This window comes from Myxine glutinosa, chromosome 14, assembly GCF_964187855.1.
Source record: "Myxine glutinosa chromosome 14, kmMyxGlut1.1, whole genome shotgun sequence".
Lineage (NCBI taxonomy): Eukaryota > Metazoa > Chordata > Myxini > Myxiniformes > Myxinidae > Myxine > Myxine glutinosa.
The window spans coordinates 61445176-61466200 of record NC_136274.1 but is presented as its reverse complement, the minus strand read 5'-3'; the positions used below and the strand labels follow the sequence as shown (position 1 = coordinate 61466200).

At 49.4% G+C, this 21025-nt stretch overlaps 1 protein-coding gene across 2 annotated transcripts in view; it reads right to left on the bottom strand.

The window, feature by feature from the left end:
• MRPS9 (mitochondrial ribosomal protein S9) overlaps positions 1-13671 on the bottom strand; it is a 40223-nt gene extending 26552 nt beyond the window's left edge. The window contains exons 1-3 of one of the 2 annotated variants that reach the window (XM_068135962.2): positions 13504-13671; positions 3302-3441; positions 3049-3111 (exon numbers count right to left, since the gene is read on the bottom strand). In XM_068135962.2, the coding sequence (XP_067992063.1) occupies positions 3049-3111; positions 3302-3439 (201 nt within the window). In that variant the 5' untranslated portion in view covers positions 3440-3441; positions 13504-13671. Of the gene's footprint in view, positions 1-3048; positions 3112-3301; positions 3503-13503 lie in introns of both variants that reach the window. The other variant, XM_068135959.2, reaches the window with a different exon arrangement.
• Positions 13672-21025: the final 7354 nt, after the last annotated feature.

The window sequence follows — 21025 nt, the reverse complement described above, 5'->3', positions numbered from 1 at the left end:
AATTGGTGTCCAAAATTTGGGCTAAATAAATTTAGTCCCAGGTTCGAATCCAACTCCTGACAACCAATTGTTACAGACACGACTTTGATGTTAAGGTGGGCCGAGCGGAATGGCCGTCGTGTCCGCACAAATTACCCGATTGTACTCGAACGTTGACGAAGCCGCGCCACGCTGGCTCAATAAGGAAAAAGAAGACACACGGCTGAATTATAATGACAGACACCAGGGATACGGTTCTCAAGACCTCCGGAGGAGATTATATTCGTGCGGAAGGTCAGATTACAGGGACGAGAGGTACAACATAGAAAGACAAGCACTTAGACACAATCTTATATTATTCCCGGACAGACGACAGACAAACGGGACAACGGCTGACTCACACGGGGGTTGATGGCAGGAAAGCGGGTATCGATGGCTCAAGGTGCACTCTTGGCTCAAAGCAGGGTACACGGTTCGGTCCAGAGATGCGGGGAGGTCTCGTCGCAGCGCTCAGAGGTGACGTTCTTTCTCAGGCCTCTCCAAACTCAGGCGCATCTGTTTCAGCGCTCGCAGGTCCTTCTTTCTCCAGCTGGGGGCGCATCTCTCTTCACATCCGGCGCGTGGCCGCGTATATCCGGCGGGGAGTGACACGCCCTCGGCTCGTTAGCTCCGCCTCGTGGAATCGGCACGTTGCTTCTCATTGGGTGCGTGCGGGGGGTTTACCAGGCTCCGCCCTTGACGAGGAGCTGACAAGGAGCCCCTTCGTGGTAACCCCGTGGAGCGCATGGTCTGGAGCGCATCGTCTGGAGCGCATTGTCGATGGCGGCGAACCGAGCCGGTGGGAGGACGCACACTCCCCCCCGCGCAGCGCCGTGCCCCTCTGTTGTTGTAGACGGGGAAGAAGATGGGAGGAGGTATGGGAAAGGTCCTAAACTCACTACTGGTGCCATATAATCACATTCTGGTGCAACGAAGAGTCATAATTAATGGAAACGAGGCCTTAACTGACATAGAATAAGAATAACTAGGAAGATGTCCGAAAGTTGTCTACGTGTGGTGCGGTGGACCTGGGCACGACATTTAATGGGGGAATAAGGGGAAGGTCGGCTCTACTGATTGTTATTTACATGCAATGGGACTAGGGAATGGGGGATTGGGGAAAGTTGGGGAGTATTGGAGAAAATAGGGGAATATTTACAAGCGGATATGGAGGCCAAATTCCATATTCGCAACAATATATATATACACATATACACATATATATATTGCTGCGGATCTCGTCCGTCGGCCTTCCCCTTTACGAAGGGGGGATTAATCCCCTTGTCCTTTTACTGGCCGACGCGATCCCGGGGGCTATAACGTCCTTCCCGGGCAGCGTTAAATAGGGTTGTTGGTCGAATTAGTCCTATTACCTAAGTACTAACGCTGACCGGAAACGAGGAAATAACGTCCGCCCGAACCACGGCGTTGGTGGACATGCCGAGCGAAGCGAGCCGCGATTCGGGCCGTTACCAGGAACTAACCCGATTGGAGCGGTTATAATCGTGCCACGCTTACCCAATTGAGAAATCACTAGGACGATCGGATTAAGAGGAAAACCAGGAAGAACAGGTGATTTATTACAATTTGTACAAATAAGAAGAGGAAGGAAAAGAAAGGATGTACAGGGAAGAGGAAGAAGCAGGTACACAGGGCAGCCTCAAACAGTCTTATACTTATCCCTGGACACGGGCCCGTTCACTCTCAGATTCACCCTCAGGCTCACTCACACGGGGTTTGTAGATGGTGGATGGTGGTGTTGAGGGTCCAAGGGTCCACGGCTCGTCCGGTCCCCGACTCGTACCGTGCAGATGATGGAGGTTGGCCGGCAGCTCTCCGCGTGGCGTTGGCGCGAGCGGACAATTATATATCGGGGAAAGGTAAGCTGGCGATTAGATTGCGTATGTAATACTTGTACCGGCGCCTTTATACGCGCGCCCGGTATCGCGGGGTACAATACGCTGTTTCCCCGATGATGTTCCTAAAGCGCCTTCCACCAACGTCCTTCTGCACGCTGCAGTCCTCTGCAATGCGTGCCGTGCGCCAGCCCTTTGTAAAGCGCAATCAATCAATCAATCAAGGCTTGTCACTGCGCGTCTCTCCCTCTGACTCTGCCAGCGTCTCTCCCGTAACACAAAACTCGACTCGATACTTTTGGGATCTTTCTCAGCGCAGGTCCTCCTCATAACTCTGATCAAGCCCCCTCTCTCCTCATAACTGAGGTGGGGGCCTCGCGCAAGGGGTTATATTGCCATGCCCAGCGAACCCTCTGGAATGTCCAGCCACACCCTGTCAGGCGATGTCGACTCAGCCCTGATTGGCTGGTGAGGGCTTACCGGCTCCGCCTTGATGGCTGCTTGACGTGGCCACACCCCCACCCTTGCGCTCCGCCCCCTTTTCGGGCCTTACCTCGTGGCTTTTGGGCTGGTTTGAGCGGAAGCCCAGCGGCAGCAAACGCTGCTGGCAAAGGAAGCGTAACAAACTGCGAGGGCGATGGAGTACAGACAGGATAGCGCTTAATGGCGTCGATTGAAGGGAGGCTGCAAAATGGACGGGGGGCCTACTCTTATTTGTTTTACACAACGCAGATGCAACTATTGGATATGGCCTTATCTTAAACACATACTATGAAATAACTAACGTCCTAAGGTGACCTACGTGTGGCTTGTGGCCTATCTATGGGGTGCAACCTTTAACCTTTAATGATGTTACCTGTGTGGGTTCTCAAAACCGCAACAATATGTATATATTTTGGATCACAAACACTCCCCGGAGTTACCCGAATCCACCGTAGTTGGATTTATTTAAATCCGTTAATCCGTTCTCAAGTTATAACACGACAAACAGACAAACTGACACGACTCCTTTTATAATATAGATATGCTATATATAATATGCTATATCTATATGTACTGTATATGTATATGTAAAAATAGAATCTCCACCCAGGTCAAACTACCCTCTTCAACTACATTATCAAACAAGGTCGGCTACACCGCTGTTAGACTTTTGGTCTTGTGTTTAACCAACCTTCATGATGGGTCGCGCCCTCTTTTCATGGAGGGCCGAAGGAAGCAGGTACCGAATGGCTCTCTGCAGCACAAGAGAATGATGGAAACAGTGCACAACTACAAGAGTTAAAATTGTTCTTGCACATATAGTACAATAATGTATTGTGCTTTACGATGTGGTTGTTGATAAAGATGATGACGATGATGACAATGATAATTTTTTTCCTGGAGAACAACAACAGATCAGAATTTAAACACAGCCGACAACTCACATCAACATCTTCCTGAGTAAAGTTGTCGGGATTTTCTCCCATCATGTTCGCCAAGTGTCGCCGGCCGAATTGAAACTCCTCCACCTGCTTGCGGATGTATTCCTCTGTGTATTGCTTCTTCGCTGCTGCTGCTGCCATAGCTGCCGGGGAAATGTGCTGCTGAGACACTGCTGCCCGTTGCCAGAGGCTGCGGCTCCATATCTACAAGCATCGAGACGCGGTAATAATGTCTTTGAGCTGTGTGAATGACTGACACGACACGGCTCAACATAATCAAAGTACCCAATGACCAAGGACTTAAGAGCTAAGTTGGTATAAAGGAAGGGTTTAAACATTTTTTTTAACGTCACAATTACCCAATTAAGTAATTTACATGAATAAGTTACATTCTCATCCTAAAATGTTGGAACAAAATAAAAAATGCACTCCAACCTCGGTGGCGTCAAATTGCTGATTTGTCTCATATCTTTTATCCACATCAGGCAAAAGCATGCCAAATACGTGGCTGGTACAAGAAAGGTTGTCACTGCTACAACGGTCTCTTTTTACACTTACCTGGAATACAAGACCCGTCTGGAATTGATTAGATGTTGGTCTGCTGAATGGAATATGTCTTTCATTCATGGAACATCTCACCTGTCACTCCAAGATGATCAAACCATCCCACCTATTACTTTGGTCAACCACTGGCAGAGGTTCAGTCTTGAACTTCTCGGCCTCGCCATCAGCTATGACCTATCTTGGTCCAACCTTTGTCGTTTAGTGTCATTCTCAAAAAATCAGAACTACTAATACTATCAGTACAGAGCACAATGAGCAACTAACCTCCCCGAGAATCAGGGGCCCCAACATCACATTGATGTCTCCCCTGGATTTGGTGAAATATAAAGTTTTCAACTTATTGGAATTTCTCGAGATGAGACTGAAGCACAACGTCTGTTGCTCTTTTGGTGCAGGTAGGTCGATGACGTCACTGTTACGGTTTGAACAGACGGCAATGGGGATTTTCCTAATAAAGTGTCATGGGAGAGTTGCTGAAAGAAAGAGTAGAATATAGTATTACAATTACTTGACGTCAAGTCACCTTTGTGCACTGGCATTCCCACGTCCACCTCCTCGCCGTGCCAGGTCTACCGTCCATTATATACACACACATATAAATATATTTATATAAATATATATATATTTATATATATATATATATATATATATATATATATATATATATATATATATATATATATATATATATATTGTTGCGGTTTTGTGAATAAAGGATGACCCCCCCCCCCCCCCCCTCGTAGGTAGTTGCACCACAACATGTAGCCTCGCTGTAGTTCAGTTATTTCTCAGTAAATGTAAGCGTAGTCTCCTTTCCTGTGTTAGTTTTGCGTTGAGCAGGCCAGTGAGTAGGCCTCAATTGGGCTAGAATGCCATGTGCTCGGCCTGGAACAAGTCTGGCAAGGCCGAATGGAGGAGCTGCAGGGGGAGTGGCCGGTAAGCAGCGAGCCGCCAATCAGAGCTCGAGGGGAGTGGCTCACTACAGCAACGAGAGGAGGGGCCTGGAACATTTGGGTAAGGCCGGGGAGGGGCCATATAAAACCCTGCCCCGAGCCCCCCGCGTCAGCAGACAAGTCAGAGCTTGAGTGAGAATCGACAGAACGCGTCAGAGTCGCCCAGCCCCTGAACGAGTCGGAGTGCTTGAATTGAATTGCTTGTTATAGCCTCGCTGTACACGAATTCCCCGTGCCCTGTGCTCCGCGGCTGTATTAATCGCGCGGTGTGGAGACGATCCATCCCGGAGCCACCTACGCCGACGACCCTCCTACCTGGGCTCCCTGCACACGTGCCGTGAACACCCAAGGGCCATGCCGGGCGAGCTGTCCGGGAGCGACCGACGGCAAGGCGCGTTTGGCGCGCGAACTTCCTTCCTTCTTTTTCCCCGCGTGAGTGAGTGGGCCCTTTGTCTGGCGATAAGTAAAGACTGCTAAAGTGCCTGCTCTGTGTCTCTTCACCTGTATAGCTGTAAATAAACCGTGTTCTTCCTCTTATTTGATCGTTCCCGTCATTTCACAATTGGCTTAGCATCGCACGAACAGAACCGCTCGAATCGGGTTCAATAAAAGGTAACGGCACGAGTCATGTGATACACACACTGCTCGGGCATATTGGATTAGCGTGGCTTGAACGAGGTCCGGTCCCCGTTTTCGTAGCAGCGTGGGTACCAAAGGTACGTGTGGCATCGACCCGATACCCTTTTCCACGCTCGCTGTGGGAGTGGCGACTCGGCCTCGTGGACACGAAGACCCGAGGGGGAAAAGGGGTGTAACCCCCCCTCTGTACGTCGACGGGCTTCGGGAGATCCGCAACAATATATATATATAAATAAATAAATATATATATACACTACCGGTCAAAAGTTTGAGAACACCTCAATTTTTCCAGTTTTTATTGAAATTTACGCAGTTTAATGTCTCAATGTACTCTGAAATTAAGCACAGAAACACAGAAATTAAGCACAAAAAAAACAATTGGAGATAAAAAGAAATCATAGAATCATTTTGTTTAACAAAATTTAATTTAAAATTTTGACTCAGCAAAGTAGCCACCTTTTGCAGATATAACGGCCGAACACACTCGTGGCATTCTTTCCACAACGGAAATCAAATATTGTTCGGGAAGTTCTTCCCAACACAGTTGCAGAAGTTCCCACAAATGTGTTGCACTTGTAGGTTGCCACCTTTTGGAATTTCTTGAGCATCTTCTCGGTATAAATTGATGCAGAAATCAAATTATAATGACGTTGTTGGTCACATGGTTCGGACGCCATATTATTTTGAGTGAAAAGCCTGAAAAACCACTAAAATCCAATTTTCTCCTGAACGACTGAACAGATCGAGGCCAAACTTTGAAGGCAGAATCGCATACCCATGATGAACAAAAAAGTAATCGAGCATGACGTCATGCATCACATGGTTTTGGAGTTACTAGGGCATGCCCGTACTATATATATATCTAAAATTATATCCCCCCCCCTCTATTTACATGAAATGGTTTGGTCCAAAGCGAACGGCTTGCGAGTACGGTGACAATCCCCCCCCTCTATTTACATGAAATGGTTTGGTCCAAAGCGAACGGCTTGCGAGTACGGTGACAATCCCCCCCCTCTATTTACATGAAATGGTTTGGTCCAAAGCGAACGGCTTGCGAGTACGGTGACAATCCCCCCCCCTCTATTTACATGAAATGGTTTGGTCCAAAGCGAACGGCTTGCGGAGTTTGGTAAAGAAATCGCCATAGCGTGCCCAAACGCGCAGGAAAGCGAAAGAATCGCAAATTAGTTTTTATTAGTTTTAAAACATAGTTTAACGCCAACATAGCGCCAACATAGTTGTGAAATAAATGAATACGCTCTCAAATGTGCCGTCCGAGGCAGAGTCTGTTCGCCACGTTCGGCACACGTGATAGCTCGCTGCTCTCTGATTGGTTGAATCGTTTTTTGGACATAGCTCGGTAACTACTTGTCCGATTAATTTCAAACCTTGAAAAGGCACATCCTCGGGTCCCCAGCAATATACCTGGCAAGTTGCAAGTATATCGGACCCGTTGTTGTCGAGAAACAGCGGTCACAGACAAACAAACAAACACACACACAGACACACACACACAGACACACAGACACACACACACACACACACACACACACACACACACACACACACACACACACACACACACACACACACACACACACACACACACACACACACACATTACTGGAATTATAGATAGATGACGTTTATAAGCATAAACTTTAAAAACAAAGCTCCTCCCTCATTTTTGATCCTATTGAAGGCAAACTTCACAGATGTGTTCCGCATATCAGTCTACTTAAATGACCTTTTGGAATTTGTGATGTGTCACGTGGTTTGGCAGATATAAATAATTAAACGAAAATATTAATAAATTTATAACTCTTGAACCGCTTCATTGATCGATGTGAAACTTTATATTATCGTGGAGGTAATGAAGTGTAATTTCAAGATGATTGGATGTACGGTCTGGAAGCTAGAAGTTGTTATTGCGTGAAGAAGAAGAGCCCTCCAGAATGGGCATGGAATTAATTATCACACTGCACATGACGAGCAGGCAAAGTACGGAGCGACCTCACGAGGTCATTTTGACCTCAAATATAATTCTGATTTCAGATTTGTCAATCGCCGAGGTATATTAACACATGACAAAAACAGATTTGGCGAAATTCCGAAGATGTTTGACCAAAATATAACATTTGTGTCTGCATTCCAGTAAAGTAAAGTGTGTGCCATGTCAGCATCTTACTATAATTCACCAAATGTCCATCCGTTCGAAGGTAACGCAAAAACGGCTCAACCGATCGCAACGATATTTTGGGTGGGTATTCCTGGGACCCCCTGGAGTAAAATAGGCTATATTGTTTTTCCACGTTTTCCAATTTTCCAGTTTTTCCAAACACGATGGAATAATATTTACCGATATGACCAGTGATGTGGCTTTTATTGAATTTCAACAAATACCGTTTAGATTTTGATGAGAATTGGGATCCTGCAGCGAATCCGGAAGTGGACAGATGACGGCAAAGCGCAGGTTTGATAATATCCCAATACAACCGTCATTCATTCGTAATGTTAAATCGTTGTACGTTAGTCGTGTTAATCGTTTTGTTAAAGTATCAATTGATGATTGGAATTGAGTGAATACAATTACGATTTTGAATTGGTAATTGTGTTCACCTAACCGTACGAAACTTCACATCAGGATTTAAATATTTGTTTATATCACGAATGTTGTTAAAAGTTTATTTTTTATATTAATGTTATTTAATTTGTGATTGCAGTTATGCTGTTTGGAATGAAAAAAGAGATATCGAGTTCAAGTGAATGACAAAATGCCATGATGGTTTCTACTTTCTAAACATGAATTCGCGGATCACCATATGCAGATTCGCCATTGACTGGGTATGGAACAAACGTACCCGTTTGTTTGCGAACTGGTACGTTTTTCATGGAAGTCCTTCACGAACTTGCTGTCCATGTCTGACGTGCGACTGAAGGTGCTACAGTAATGTGGAATTTATTGGTTTCATGCTTTAGCATTCGCCGTTTCTGCATTGTCTGTTTGCTCCTGGCCTCCCACCCGTGCATAGCACGGGTACCTCACTAGTTTTAAAAATTGAAACGTGGCTCATTGTAAAGAACTCCATATGGGGAATACGTGTTGTTAACGATGACGTCATTGGTGCCATAATTATGACATCATAATTCGACAGGGACAACGCTTAGTCTGATCAGTTTGAAACTTATTGAGCATGATCTATGCAACAATTATTTAGAGAATATAAATTTGTCATGTCATCGCTCACGTGGTCTGGCAGCCATATTGGATCAAAAAAAAAAGAAATGTTCAAAAATAGAAGAGTTGGCTCACACCAAGTTGACTGCGCAGGGTAAGTATTCTATGAATACCATCGAGTTATGAACAAGAAGATGAATTCCCAGGTTTGACCGAGCTCGTTTTTTTTTTGCTTTATTTTGCTTTTGCCTTGGTCTGGAGAATTGAAAAGTGATCCCCACCTCGTCAACCAGCTGAACAGACCAGGTAGGCTCTCACGTGTAGCCAAAACGAGTTTTTAAAGAAGATAATCCAACTTTAGTTTTGTATGTAGCAGATGGGAGCAACATTTTTTTTCCATGCCATCCCGACATAGAGAGTACAAGTGTACTCTCTGAGATATATATATATATATATATATATATATATATATATATATATATATATATATATGTATATATATATATATATATATATATATATATATATATATATATATATATATATATATACATTATACATTATACATATATACTAACATCAGCCATTATAAAGCTCGCAATGTTAAGTGTGGAAAATTTCTGAGGAGATTCGGTTTGCTCAACAGCGCAGTGGGCTGTCACCGCGTAAGTGATGGAGGTCCCTGGTTCGAGTCTCGGGTTGAGTCAGAATTTTCCACACTTTCCCCACGCAGGAATTTAATTCCTGTTTATTAAAAAAATGTAGATGAATTAATCTCCAATGCACTTCTGCATATACAGTCACGTGAAAAAGTAAGTACACCCCATGTAAAGTTTTGACTTTTTCAACATATTTCAACATACAGCTATTTGATCTTCATGTCAACAATATTGATAGATAAAGGAGATATAATATAACAAATATCATGAAATATTTACATTTTGTAGTCCATTGTATAATTTAAATAAACATAAATGCAAATTTCACATGTGGAAAAAGTAAGTACACCCTTTTTTTTTTTTTTTGTATACAGAACCGAGGCTCGTGAAAGAGCTAACATTTATCACACAAACAAATCAGACAAACAAAATATATGAAAAGAGGGAGCAGTAGACAAGATGGGGAGAGAAGGGGAAGCACACAAACACAACATTTGAGAGCAGGGACATCGGGAGATGTGTGGGAGGGAGAGGGCTTGGGGGGAGGAGGCGTGGGAAAGGGGGGGGGGGGGGTGGGAGAAGTATCAAACACAACGACTTCCAGGAAAGAATTGGTATTTCAAAAAAGTGGATTTGGGGTGAAATTAGCGGGGGTAGAAAAGATCAAGGTTTTGGATGGGGGAAGATAAGAGATTGTGGTGAACAGCTGTTTTAAAGACCTGGAGGGAGGAGTGGGATTGAAGAAAGTGAGGGAGTTTGTTCCAGAGGTGGGAGAAAAGAGGAATGAAGGAGTGAAGGTGAGCAGAGAGTCTTGATTTTGGCAGTTTAACCATAAGATGGTTGCAGGCAGATCTTGTGCGACCTGTAGGCATATTTGGGGGACAGAGCCCAGAGAGAGCTGGGGGGGGGGGGGGGGGGCAGGTCCGGAGAGGAGTCGGTAGAAGACAGAAAGACCACCAACCTGCCTGCGGTGAGTGAATGAAAGGCCCTCGGAGTTAGCTTCATCGGGGGAGATGCCAATGATTCTGAACGCTTTGGTTTCAACAGCGTGAAGACGAGCTAGGTGTGATGCAGGAGCACCAGCCCAGAAGGGAGAGCAGTATTCCATTGAGCTGCGGTTGAAAGCCTTGTATGTGGTGAGGAGCTCAGGTGTGCCAAGGAAGGACTTCGCACGACGGAGGATGCCCAGTCGGCGACTGGCTTTGGAGGCCAGATTTGAAATATGGTTTTCCCAGGAAAGATCATGGCAGATAGTGAGACCCAAAAGCTTGAGTGACAGAACTTCTTGGAGAGGATTATTCAGAAAGTGGATGGGAGGGTTGTCCAGTCGGTCTTTTCGGAGAGTAATCGTAAGAGTGTGAGATTTGTCAGGATTGAAAGACATGTTCCACTTGTTTGCCCAGTCTGTGATTTTGTCCAGGTCTGCAGAGAGTGAGGAGGCTGCAGACTGCCGATCTGAGGGATGAGGAATGGAGCGACAGAGAGTAGAGTCATCAGCAAAGAGATAGAGAGGATTTTCAAGAGTCAGAGAGATCATTGATGAAGACCAGAAAAAGCACAGGGCCCAGAACACTGCCTTGGGGAACTCCAGCCTGAACAGGAAGAGGATGAGAGAAACCCATTCAGGGCCACACGTTGACTACGACTAGAGAGGAAGTCCGCCAGCCATGCGTGGACATTTCCATGGATACCAAAGGAGGAGAGTTTGGTGAGCAGAGCGGGGTGCCAAACCGTATCGGAGGCACGTGATATGTCAAGGGAGACAGCTCTAATTTACTGTTTGGCATTGAGGACCTCCATCCATTGTTGAGAAAGCAGAAGCAGCATGTCCAGAGTGGAGTGACCTGGTCTGAAACCAAATTGATGATCAGAGATCAAGCCATTGGGGAAGAGGAAAGATTTCATATCCGAAGCAATGATGGATTCCATGACTTTGCTGATAATTGGGAGAAGGCTGATTGGTCTGTAGTTGCTAGGATCTGTTTTTGCACATTTTTTGTGCAAGGCGGTGATGTTGGCCAATTTCCGAGCAGATGGCAGATGACCTTGAGCAAAAGAGAGGGTGAAGAGAACAGAGAGAGGGAGTGAAAGAGCGGAAGAACAGGATTTTCGGACCCGTGGGCTGATGCTGTCAGGTCCAGTTGCAGAATCAGTCGAGGGTTGACAGAAACTTTTCCACCTTGTCAGGAGGAAAGGACACAGAGTCCAGGAGCAGCTGGGTACGACTGGGTACGGTGGGTACAGAGAGGGATGGGTTTGGGACACAAGATTTAGAGGCAAACACAGAGTTGAGGCATTCAGCTTTTTCACGTGCGGAGTCAGCTGTGTAGCCGTTTGAGGTGAGGGAGGGGATTGAGGGGGAACAAACACCAGAAACAGATTTGACCAGACGCCACCAGGATTTGGAAGAGGGAGACAGATAAGAGAGTTCGTTCTTGAGAATGGAGAGATATTGTTTCCTGGCTCTCCTGAGGGTGGACACACTTGTTTTGGGCTTTGTGAAAGGAAATGAGATTTCCTTCCATTGGATTTGCTTTCCAGGAGACGAAGGCAAGTTGTTTCTGGGCAACAGCCTCACCACAAGATTCCGTGTACCATGGACGGGAGGAAGGGTATGACAACTGAAGACGAGATATTGAAATTTCAAAAGGCAAAAGGCAAAAACATTGCCAAAAGGCATTCAAAAGGCATATTGAAATTTCAATTTCAAAAGGATAATGTTGTGGCATCAAATAATATCAGCAGAAATATCATGTCGGGAAATGCCTTGTTTTTCATCGTTACATTTATGAAAATAAAATAATAGTGAGGTACCAGTGCTATACACCGCACACGGGACACGTGATCACGAACCCTCCAGTCACGGATTCTCGGCGGAAGATTCGCTACGTCAGCACATCACTGAGGCCTTCGTATGGAACAGTTTCATCTTTGTTTTGGCATACTGCATCGACTGCAGTGGTCAATGGTCAATTAATTGATATTTAAATATAAAGATCCTAGTTTCCTTACTTGCTCAATCCTGAACCTTGCTATGCGCATGTGCAGATAAGAAAGCATGTCACGTGTACAGTGTGTTTGACTGACGTCTTTCTGATGATTTATAGTGACTGTATTTGTCTGGCGAGAATCTACTCAACTATTACCGAGGTATTCTGATTTATCAGAACCAGGATTTGGATACTACAGAGAAGTACCTTTATCTTATTTTGATAACAGAGCTGCAAGATACAGTCAGGGTTACTTAAGACAATATAGGAACATGTGCAGTGTTTGACATTGTAGACCAAGATATCTTGACACCTTTGCTCCAAGATTGGGTATCCTCTGAGTACCATATACCATTGTGTTATTCCACAGTGAAAAAAATTACAGAAACAAGTGAATAAAAAAATTTATGCTAAATTAAAAAGGCAATGTGGGGATGACAAACTACAGTCTAAAAAAGGTCCTAAACAAGATCGGGATGATGTTGGTTTAGACTTTAGAGAGTAGCTAACAGTATTGCCATCACATAACAATCCCCACATCACTGCCTCATTTACACTTCATCAATTATTGCTTCAAGCTTCTACAAACACTTCACTGGTTTCCACAGTACTTGATTACTCCTGCAGTGTAGCCACATACTGAGAATCTACAAATTAGCAGCCGAGTACAATGTTATAATATCAGTACATGATCATCAACTTCTTACAAACTGCATGAACATCTCTAATAACAACATTCTATAATTATCTCCATTTGTGATTGGTTACTCTAAGTTGATAAAAAAAAGTAGGAAAGACAACTAAAGCTGCAAGAAGTCCCTGAAATTATATAGGAGCTTCTTATACTTCTGCAGAAATGAAATATAGGCGCTTCTAATACTTTTAGCTAGGCCTAGCCCTAGACAATAGTCTGGAGGCAGTGATGCAGGGATTGTTATGTGATGGCAATACTGTTAGCTACTCTCTAAACCAACATCATCCCGATCTTGCTTAGGACCTTTTTTAGACTGTAGTTTGTCATCCCTACATTGCCTTTTTAATTTAGCATAATAAGATGAAAAATTTTGTATTCACTTGTGTGTGTGTGTGTGTGTATACATATATACACACACACCTCCACATTTGTCAGGTGTGGAAAGGACACGAATAGTGCATTATTTTTTACAATTTAGAAATAGCGACATCAAGGGATGTAAAATCATGCAAGATCCATCAGTGGTACCTTGTCTAATCTATGTCCGAGTTCATGAACTGAGCAAAGGCGACTGCCAGTCCCAGCTCTGTTAGCGGCCCGAGTTACCCAGACAAACATGGGACGAAAACGCACACAGGAGGCAGCCATGACGAATAGTAAATACTCTTCACTCTTCTTCTTATTATTAATATTAGTGAGATATTTTCAGGTGCAATGACCGTCTTAGAGGTCTCCTAATATATGCATACACAATATCTCTTTGTTTAAAGATTTTAAAACGAAACGGCGAATATTAATGCCAAAGTACTGTGGCTAACTATACTGCTTTGGCCGACAAACTATGACTCATTACGCAAGCACTCAGAGAATATATTTTGCCCTGGAAGCTAAAATCTCACTCATGGCGGCTCATAAATAGGACAGGATGGTTCCTGTATGCACACACTCGGCTGTCGAGCCTGGGTTCGATTCCTGACTCAAGTTATAACTTATAAACTACCAGCTTGGTGATTCATCAATGCGTGTGGCCTCCCTCGGATGGACGTTATGCTGGCGGCTCGTCTGCCATAATTCGTTGGTGGACGCTAAATAGCTATACCATGTGATGTTATTCGCGAAGAGTAAGCGACCTATCTCCGGCACCCCCGACCGCTTCGTGAAGACTCGAGCATCGAGCTTCCCCCGACCGACCCGACATGAAAAGGTGGGATTGTGGCGGACACAATGCCAGCGGCCAGCGGGTAATAATTCCGCACACCAGTGGCAGTGGGTGGCCGGTGGCGCGACGCGCGAGCGGCCGGGCGTGGAAGCACGGCTCGGGCCACGCCCGGAGCAAAGGCGTCACGAGGCGCAGGGTGGAACTGAAATACATGCCCCGCCTTTCGGCCGACCGGCCACGCCCGAGGGCAAGGAATGGCCTCGGGACATATATGCGGGCTCGAAAGTCGAGCCCGCCCAGTGCTTACGTGCGAGCATAGAATAAAGTGTTTTGTTTTGTACAACGCGTTGTGGCCTACCTTCTTGGCAAACAAGTTGTGTGTGCATAGCACCACACTGGTGACCCCGACTGGTTCAGCCGTAGCTGACCCCTGAACGCGCCATGGCTACCAACGCTGTTGGAGTTAAACTCCCGGAGTTCTGGGAAGCACAGGCCGACGTTTGGTTTGTGCAGGCCGAAGCCCAATTCCAGCTCCGGGGCATCACGGCGGACGACATCATGTACTTTCACGTGGTCGCCGCCCTCGGGCCCGGCACTGCCGCCCGCGTCGTGTCCATCCTTTGGCACCCGCCGGGCGCCCACAAGTACGCGGCGCTCAAACGACTTCTCCTCACCACGTTCGGGCTCACGGAGGCCGACCGCGCCGACCGCCTCCTTGACCTTCCAGCCCTCGGCGACACACGACCGTCCATTCGGATGTTGTCCCTTCTTGGAGACCAGCGCCCGGATTTCCTTTTCCGATGGCTTTTCCTCCGCCAGCTACCTGCGCAGGTGCGGTTCGCGCTGGCCGGTTCAGCCATAACGGAACCCCGCGCCCTGGCCAGAGAGGCGGACAAATTTTTCGTGGCCTGCGACACGCGGCCGACGTATGGCGCTGCCGTAGTGGATCCCGGTGCGGCGGCACGCGGTCGATGCATAGCGCTGCCGTACTGGATCCCGGTGCAGAGGCTTCAGCGCCGCGCCCCCTTGTGGCCGCTGCTACACCCCGTCCACCACTGCCGTCACGACCGACACGGCCGCCACCACCGGGGCAAACCTGGTTTTATTATCATGCCAGGTTCGGCCGCAAGGCTAGGGCGTGCCGCCCGCCGTGCTCTTTCGACAGGTCGGGAAACGACCGGGCCGGCGCTCACTTGCGGCCATGAGCGTCGGCCATTCCGGCAGCCTCCTGTTCATCACAGACACCTCGTCTGGTCACCGTTTTCTGTGCGACACTGGAGCGCAGGTAAGCGTCCTCCCTGCCTCCGCGTCCGACAAGCAAGCCGCGGGCCGGGGCCCCGCCTTGCTCGCCACCAACGGAACTCCCATCCGCACATTCGGGAAGCGTTGCCTCTCGCTGCGTTTTGGGGGACAGCGCTTCCAATGGTCTTTCGTCACCGCCAGCGTGCCAATGGCCCTGCTCGGTGCGGACTTCCTTTGTGCAGATGGGCTGTTGGTGGACGTTAAGCGTCGACGCCTCGTCCAGGCCGAAACCTTCAGCTCGCTCGCTTGTTCGCTGAGCGGCTCACCGAGCGGCTTACCAAGCGGTTTGCTGAGCGGTTCCGTCCCGGCGAAGTTGGTCTGTACGCTTCCGGCAGCGGACGAGTTTACCCGCCTCCTCGCCAGTTTCCCGGCACTCACGCGGCCCACCTTTTCAGCGGTGGCCGTCAAACACGGGGTGGAACACCATATTCCCACCGTCGGACCACCGGTCTATGCCCGGGCGCGCTGCCTCGACCCAATGAAGCTCGCCGTTGCGAAAGCGGAGTTCGCCACGCTGGAGCGGCTGGGCATTGTCCGGTGCTCCAACAGCGCATGGGCCTCACCTCTACACATTGTGCTCAAGCCCGGCGGCGGATGGCGGCCGTGCGGTGACTACCGCCGGCTCAACGACGCCACCATCCCCAACCGCTACCCGGTCCCGCATATTCAGGACTTTTCTGCCCGGTTGGCAAAAACACCTTTTTTTCCAAGGTGTACCTCATCCGGGGCTACCACCAGGTCCCCGTACAACCGGAAGACGTACCGAAGACGGCCGTTATAACTCCTTTCGGCCTCTTCGAGTTCTTGCGGATGCCTTTTGGGTTGAAAAATGCGGCTCATGGACAGCGTCTTGCGTGACCTGTCCTTCGTCTACGTCTACCTGGACGACATCCTAGTCGCGAGCGCGTCCAGGGAGGAGCACCTGCTCCATCTCCGCACGCTCTTCGAACGCCTGGGCCAGCATGGACTGATAAATAATCAACCTCGCGAAGTCCCGGTTCGGCGTCACCGTCATCGACTTCTTGGGGCACCGCATCACCAGGCATGGGGCCGTCCCTTTACCGGCCAAGGTGGAGGCGGTCAGGAGATTCCCGCGCCCCCGCACGATCAAGGGGCTCCAGGAATTCCTGGGCATGGTGAATTTTTATCACAGCTTCGTGCCCCGCGTCGCCCAGCTCCTGCGCCCCCTGCATGAGGCCCTCCGGGGGAAGCCGGGCAAAGGTGATATCGCCTGGACGGAGCCGATGGACGCGGCGTTTGTGGGCGCGAAGCTGGCCTTGGCCAATGCCACCATGCTGGCGCACCCGGCGCCCGATGCACCAATCGCCCTTACCACCGACGCGTCGGACTACGCGGTGGGCGCGGTGCACGAGCAGTGGGTGAATGGTGCTTGGCAGCCGCTGGCATTCTTTAGTCGGCAGCTCCGCCCGCATGAATGCCGGTACAGCACCTTCGACCCCGAGCTGCTCGGGCTCCACCTGGCGGTCTGACACTTCCGCCATTTTCTCGAGGGCCGCCCGTTTACGGCCTTCGTCGATCACAAGCCCCTTGTTTTCGCGATGGCCAAGGTCGCCGAACCGTGGTCGGCCCGGCAGCAGCGTCACCTCTCTGCCGTGTCCGAATACATGACGGACATCCGACACGTCGCGGGTAAGAACAACCCGGTGGCGGATTGCCTTTCCCGGTCCGTCGCACACGCGGTCCACCTCGGGATCGACTATGCCCGGATGGCGGCAGACCAGACCGCCGACCCCAGCGTCCAGGCCTTTCGGACCACCGACACGGGCCTCCGCATCACCGAGGTACCGTTCGACGTCGCGGGCACTGCCCGAGATACCGTTCGACGTCGCGGGCACTGCCCTCTTGTGCGACGTCTCCCTCGGCCGGCCTCGCCCCATCGTGCCCGCTGGCTGGCAGCACCCGGTTTTTGACGCCATCCACGGCCTGTCCCACCCGGGCACGAAGGCCTCCCAGAAGCTTGTCGCAGCAAAGTTCGTCTGGCATGGCCTCCGGAAGAACGTCCGCAACTGGGCCAGAACGTGCCTCGCGTGCTAGCGCGCAAAGGTCCACTGCCACAACCAGGCCCCGTTGGCCCCGTTTACAGTGCCCGAACGTCGGTTCGACCATGTCCACGTCGACTTGGTGGGACCTCTGCCCCCCTCGCTGGGTTTCACCCACCTCCTCACCTCCCTCCCACCTCCTCACATGGTGGACCGCACCACCCGGTGGCCGGAGGCCGTGCCATTGGCGGCGACGGCTGCGGCTGACGTCGCACAAGCTTTCATCGCCACTTGGGTTGCCCGGTTCGGCGCCCCCTCGGACATCTCGTCCGACCGCGGCCCCCAGTTCACCTCGGAGCTCTGGGGAGCAGTGGTGCAAGGGCTCGGCGTCAAGCTGCACCGCACCACGGCCTACCACCCCCAGGCCAACGGCCTGTGCGAGCGCTTCCATCGCTCAATGAAGGCCGCGCTCCGGGCCAGCCTCCGCGACGGCAGCTGGGCCGACAGGCTCCCCTGGGTCCTGCTGGGCCTCAGGACGGCACCCAAGGATGACCTGCGCGCGTCCTCGGCGGAGCTGGTCTTCAGACAACCACTGCGGGTACCGGGCGAATTTATCCCCGACTCCACGGCACCTTGGTCCGCGGCGCAACAGCGCTCCACCCTTCAGGAGACCACCAGGAGGTTCACCCCGGTGCCGACGGCACACCACGGTTGCCCGTCCTCCCACATCGCCCCGGAGCTTCGCACGGCGGAGTACGTTTTTGTCCAGCACGACGCCCACCGGGCACCACTGCGGCCCCCGTACGACGGGCCCTTCCACGTGCTGGAGACCGGGGACAAGCACTTCACCGTGGACATCGGCGGTACTCCAGATCGTATCTCCGTGGACCGCCTCAAGCCGGCCCACCTCGACCTGGACCACCCCCCGCAAGCAGCTCTGCCTCTGCGTCGAGGCCACCCCCCGGCGGGCAGACCCCCGGCACCCCCACCCCCGCCGTCCCGCCACCCCCCACCCCCGCCGTCCCGCCACCCCCCAGCTCTGCATGCATCGCCAGAGGGCGTTTCGGCCGGGTCATCCGGCTTCCCCGCAAGCTCACCCTTCAGGTGCGTGGGAATTCTGGGGGGGCGTGTGTGGCGGACACAATGCCAGCGGGTAATAATTCCGTGCACCAGTGGGTGGCGTGAGCGACCGGGCGTGGAAGCACGACTCTGGCCACGCCCGGAGCAAAGGCATCACGAGGCGCAGGGTGGAACTGAAATACATGCCCCACCTTTCGGCCGACCGGCCACGCCCGAGGGTAAGGCGTGGCTTCGGGACATATATGCGGGCTCGAAAGTCGAGCCCGCCCAGTGCTTACGTGCGAGCATAGAATAAAGTGTTTTGGTTTGTACAACGCGTTGTGGCCTACCTTCTTGGCAAACGAGTTGTGTGTGCAATGTGCATAGCACCACAGGATAATTATGATGTCCATTAAAATAAGACGTATGGAAGACGAACGAATATGGAACGTCACAAATATTACACAAAATAAAAAGCCGAGGCAACGAAAGATGTAATCCTATATTTGGCGGAGAAGACGATCAATATTGTCACTGTTGGCCTAATCTAATGACCTCCCATGGAAGCTGTGAACATGACTTGGGATGTCTTTCACTACCAACGAGAAAGCATCTGAAAATGCAAACACCCATCCAGTGCAGGAATTACCTATTTTGGGGGGCAAATCCCTCCTCCCCCATAGACCACCTTAGACCCCGATTTTTTAAATGCCAGGAACAAACTTTGGTACGACACGGGTGATTACGGTTGTGGCCAAGTTTCATCAAAATTGCATGTGCAGTTTCTAAGAACAAAGGAAATACCTATTTTGGGGGGCAATCCCCCCGTAGATCCCCAAAGGGGCAGATTTTTTTTAATGCCGTGAACAAACGTTGGTACATCACGGGTGGTGAAGGTTGTGGTGAAGTTTCATCGGAATTGCGTGTGTAGTTTCACTATTTTGGGGGGTTCAAACCTGGACCCACTTTGACCACCCGTAGACCCCCAAAGGAGCAGATTTTCACTCGTAGACCCCCAAAGGAGCAGATTTTCACTCGTAGACCCCCAAAGGGGCAGATTTTTTTTTAATGCCGTGAACAAAATTTAGTCACAACGCAACAAATATAATTTGTGCAAAATTTGGGCGCAATCCCATCAGCGGTATCAGAGAAGTTTCAAGTGTTTGGACTGATGGAGGGACGACGCGCCATTGCATAAGCTCCCATGAACTTTGTTCCAGGTGAGCTAACAATTGCCTTCTAGCTTTTCATTGGTGAACCAATTTAGTGACCTAATGTACAAATTCTTTAACTTTCAAGTAAATTGGATAAAAATTGACGATTTTATCTGATGCTGACCTTTGACCTTTTGACCAAATTATAAATTTGATTTCTCCATATCTTCTTTATTATAATCGAGCCAACGTATATGTTATGTCATTATTTATGTTTGTTTAAATACGACGAAAACGTCTTCTTCTTCAAATACAATTAACACCCTCTTAATTAACCCTCATAATTACGTTTAGACTGCTGAGACCCCTCAGACCTTTGACGACCGTTTAATTCTCTTAAGGCCACCAAGACCCCTGAAGACACAAAATACCCTGAAGACCCAGAACACCCCGAAGACCAGGAAAACCCAAAATAACCTGAAGACCCAAAACACCCCGAAGACCCAAAACACCCTGAAGACCCAAAACACTCAAACACATTAAAATCACATCAACAAAGAATAAACATATAAATATATGAGAAACAGTATAGTGGATTTTCCACCAAAAGATACACAATACACACACACGCACAATCACAAGATGGCGGCGGCGAGGTAGGTGGAAAGACTTGCCGGTCTATGCATTACACAAAATGTAATCGCCTCCCTCCTGCCTGGAATGGAGGGGACTATGAGCTGTGTCCAATAAATCAGTTTTGAAGACAGCAAAGACTGACCTGAGAACGGCAGCTTTGATGGGACGAGATGGTGGTCGGTGTCGCGCCGTTCAACTTACGTTTGGGAAGCCTGGGTTTGGAACTTGGTGGGACTTGTGGGCCCCATGCTGCTGGGTGTGAAGGCCCGTGCTTTGATGGCCTCCTTCTGTAGAGCTCTGTCCGGTGAGGATGTGAGAGGGTGAGGTGAGATCGAGGATTTGTGTTGTGTGTGGCAGCTTCGGAGTGCACGGCGGTTTTGATGAGGCGGAACGCCGTGCACGTGGCACCCGAGGTTGCGTGGATTATCTGGGACTTGGCCTGGCGGCTTGCTGGGTTTCCCTGACCTCATCATGCTGGGAGCGAGAGCCCAGGTTTTGGCGACTCCCTTTTAAGCCATGTTATGCCTGCAGGGAACTGAGCTCCGTGAGACCAAGTAATGTGTCGAATACAACAGGTTCGTGGGCGGCTATAGTGGTTGGAGGGGAGACGCCCGTGGCTTGATGGATTTTGCTGTCTCCAACCTGTCAAGGAGAACAGTCACATGTGCACATGGAGGGGCCTGCGATTTGGCGGACCCGGATGGGAGGGCCAGAGCTTTAGCAGAACTCCTTTTTCCGGG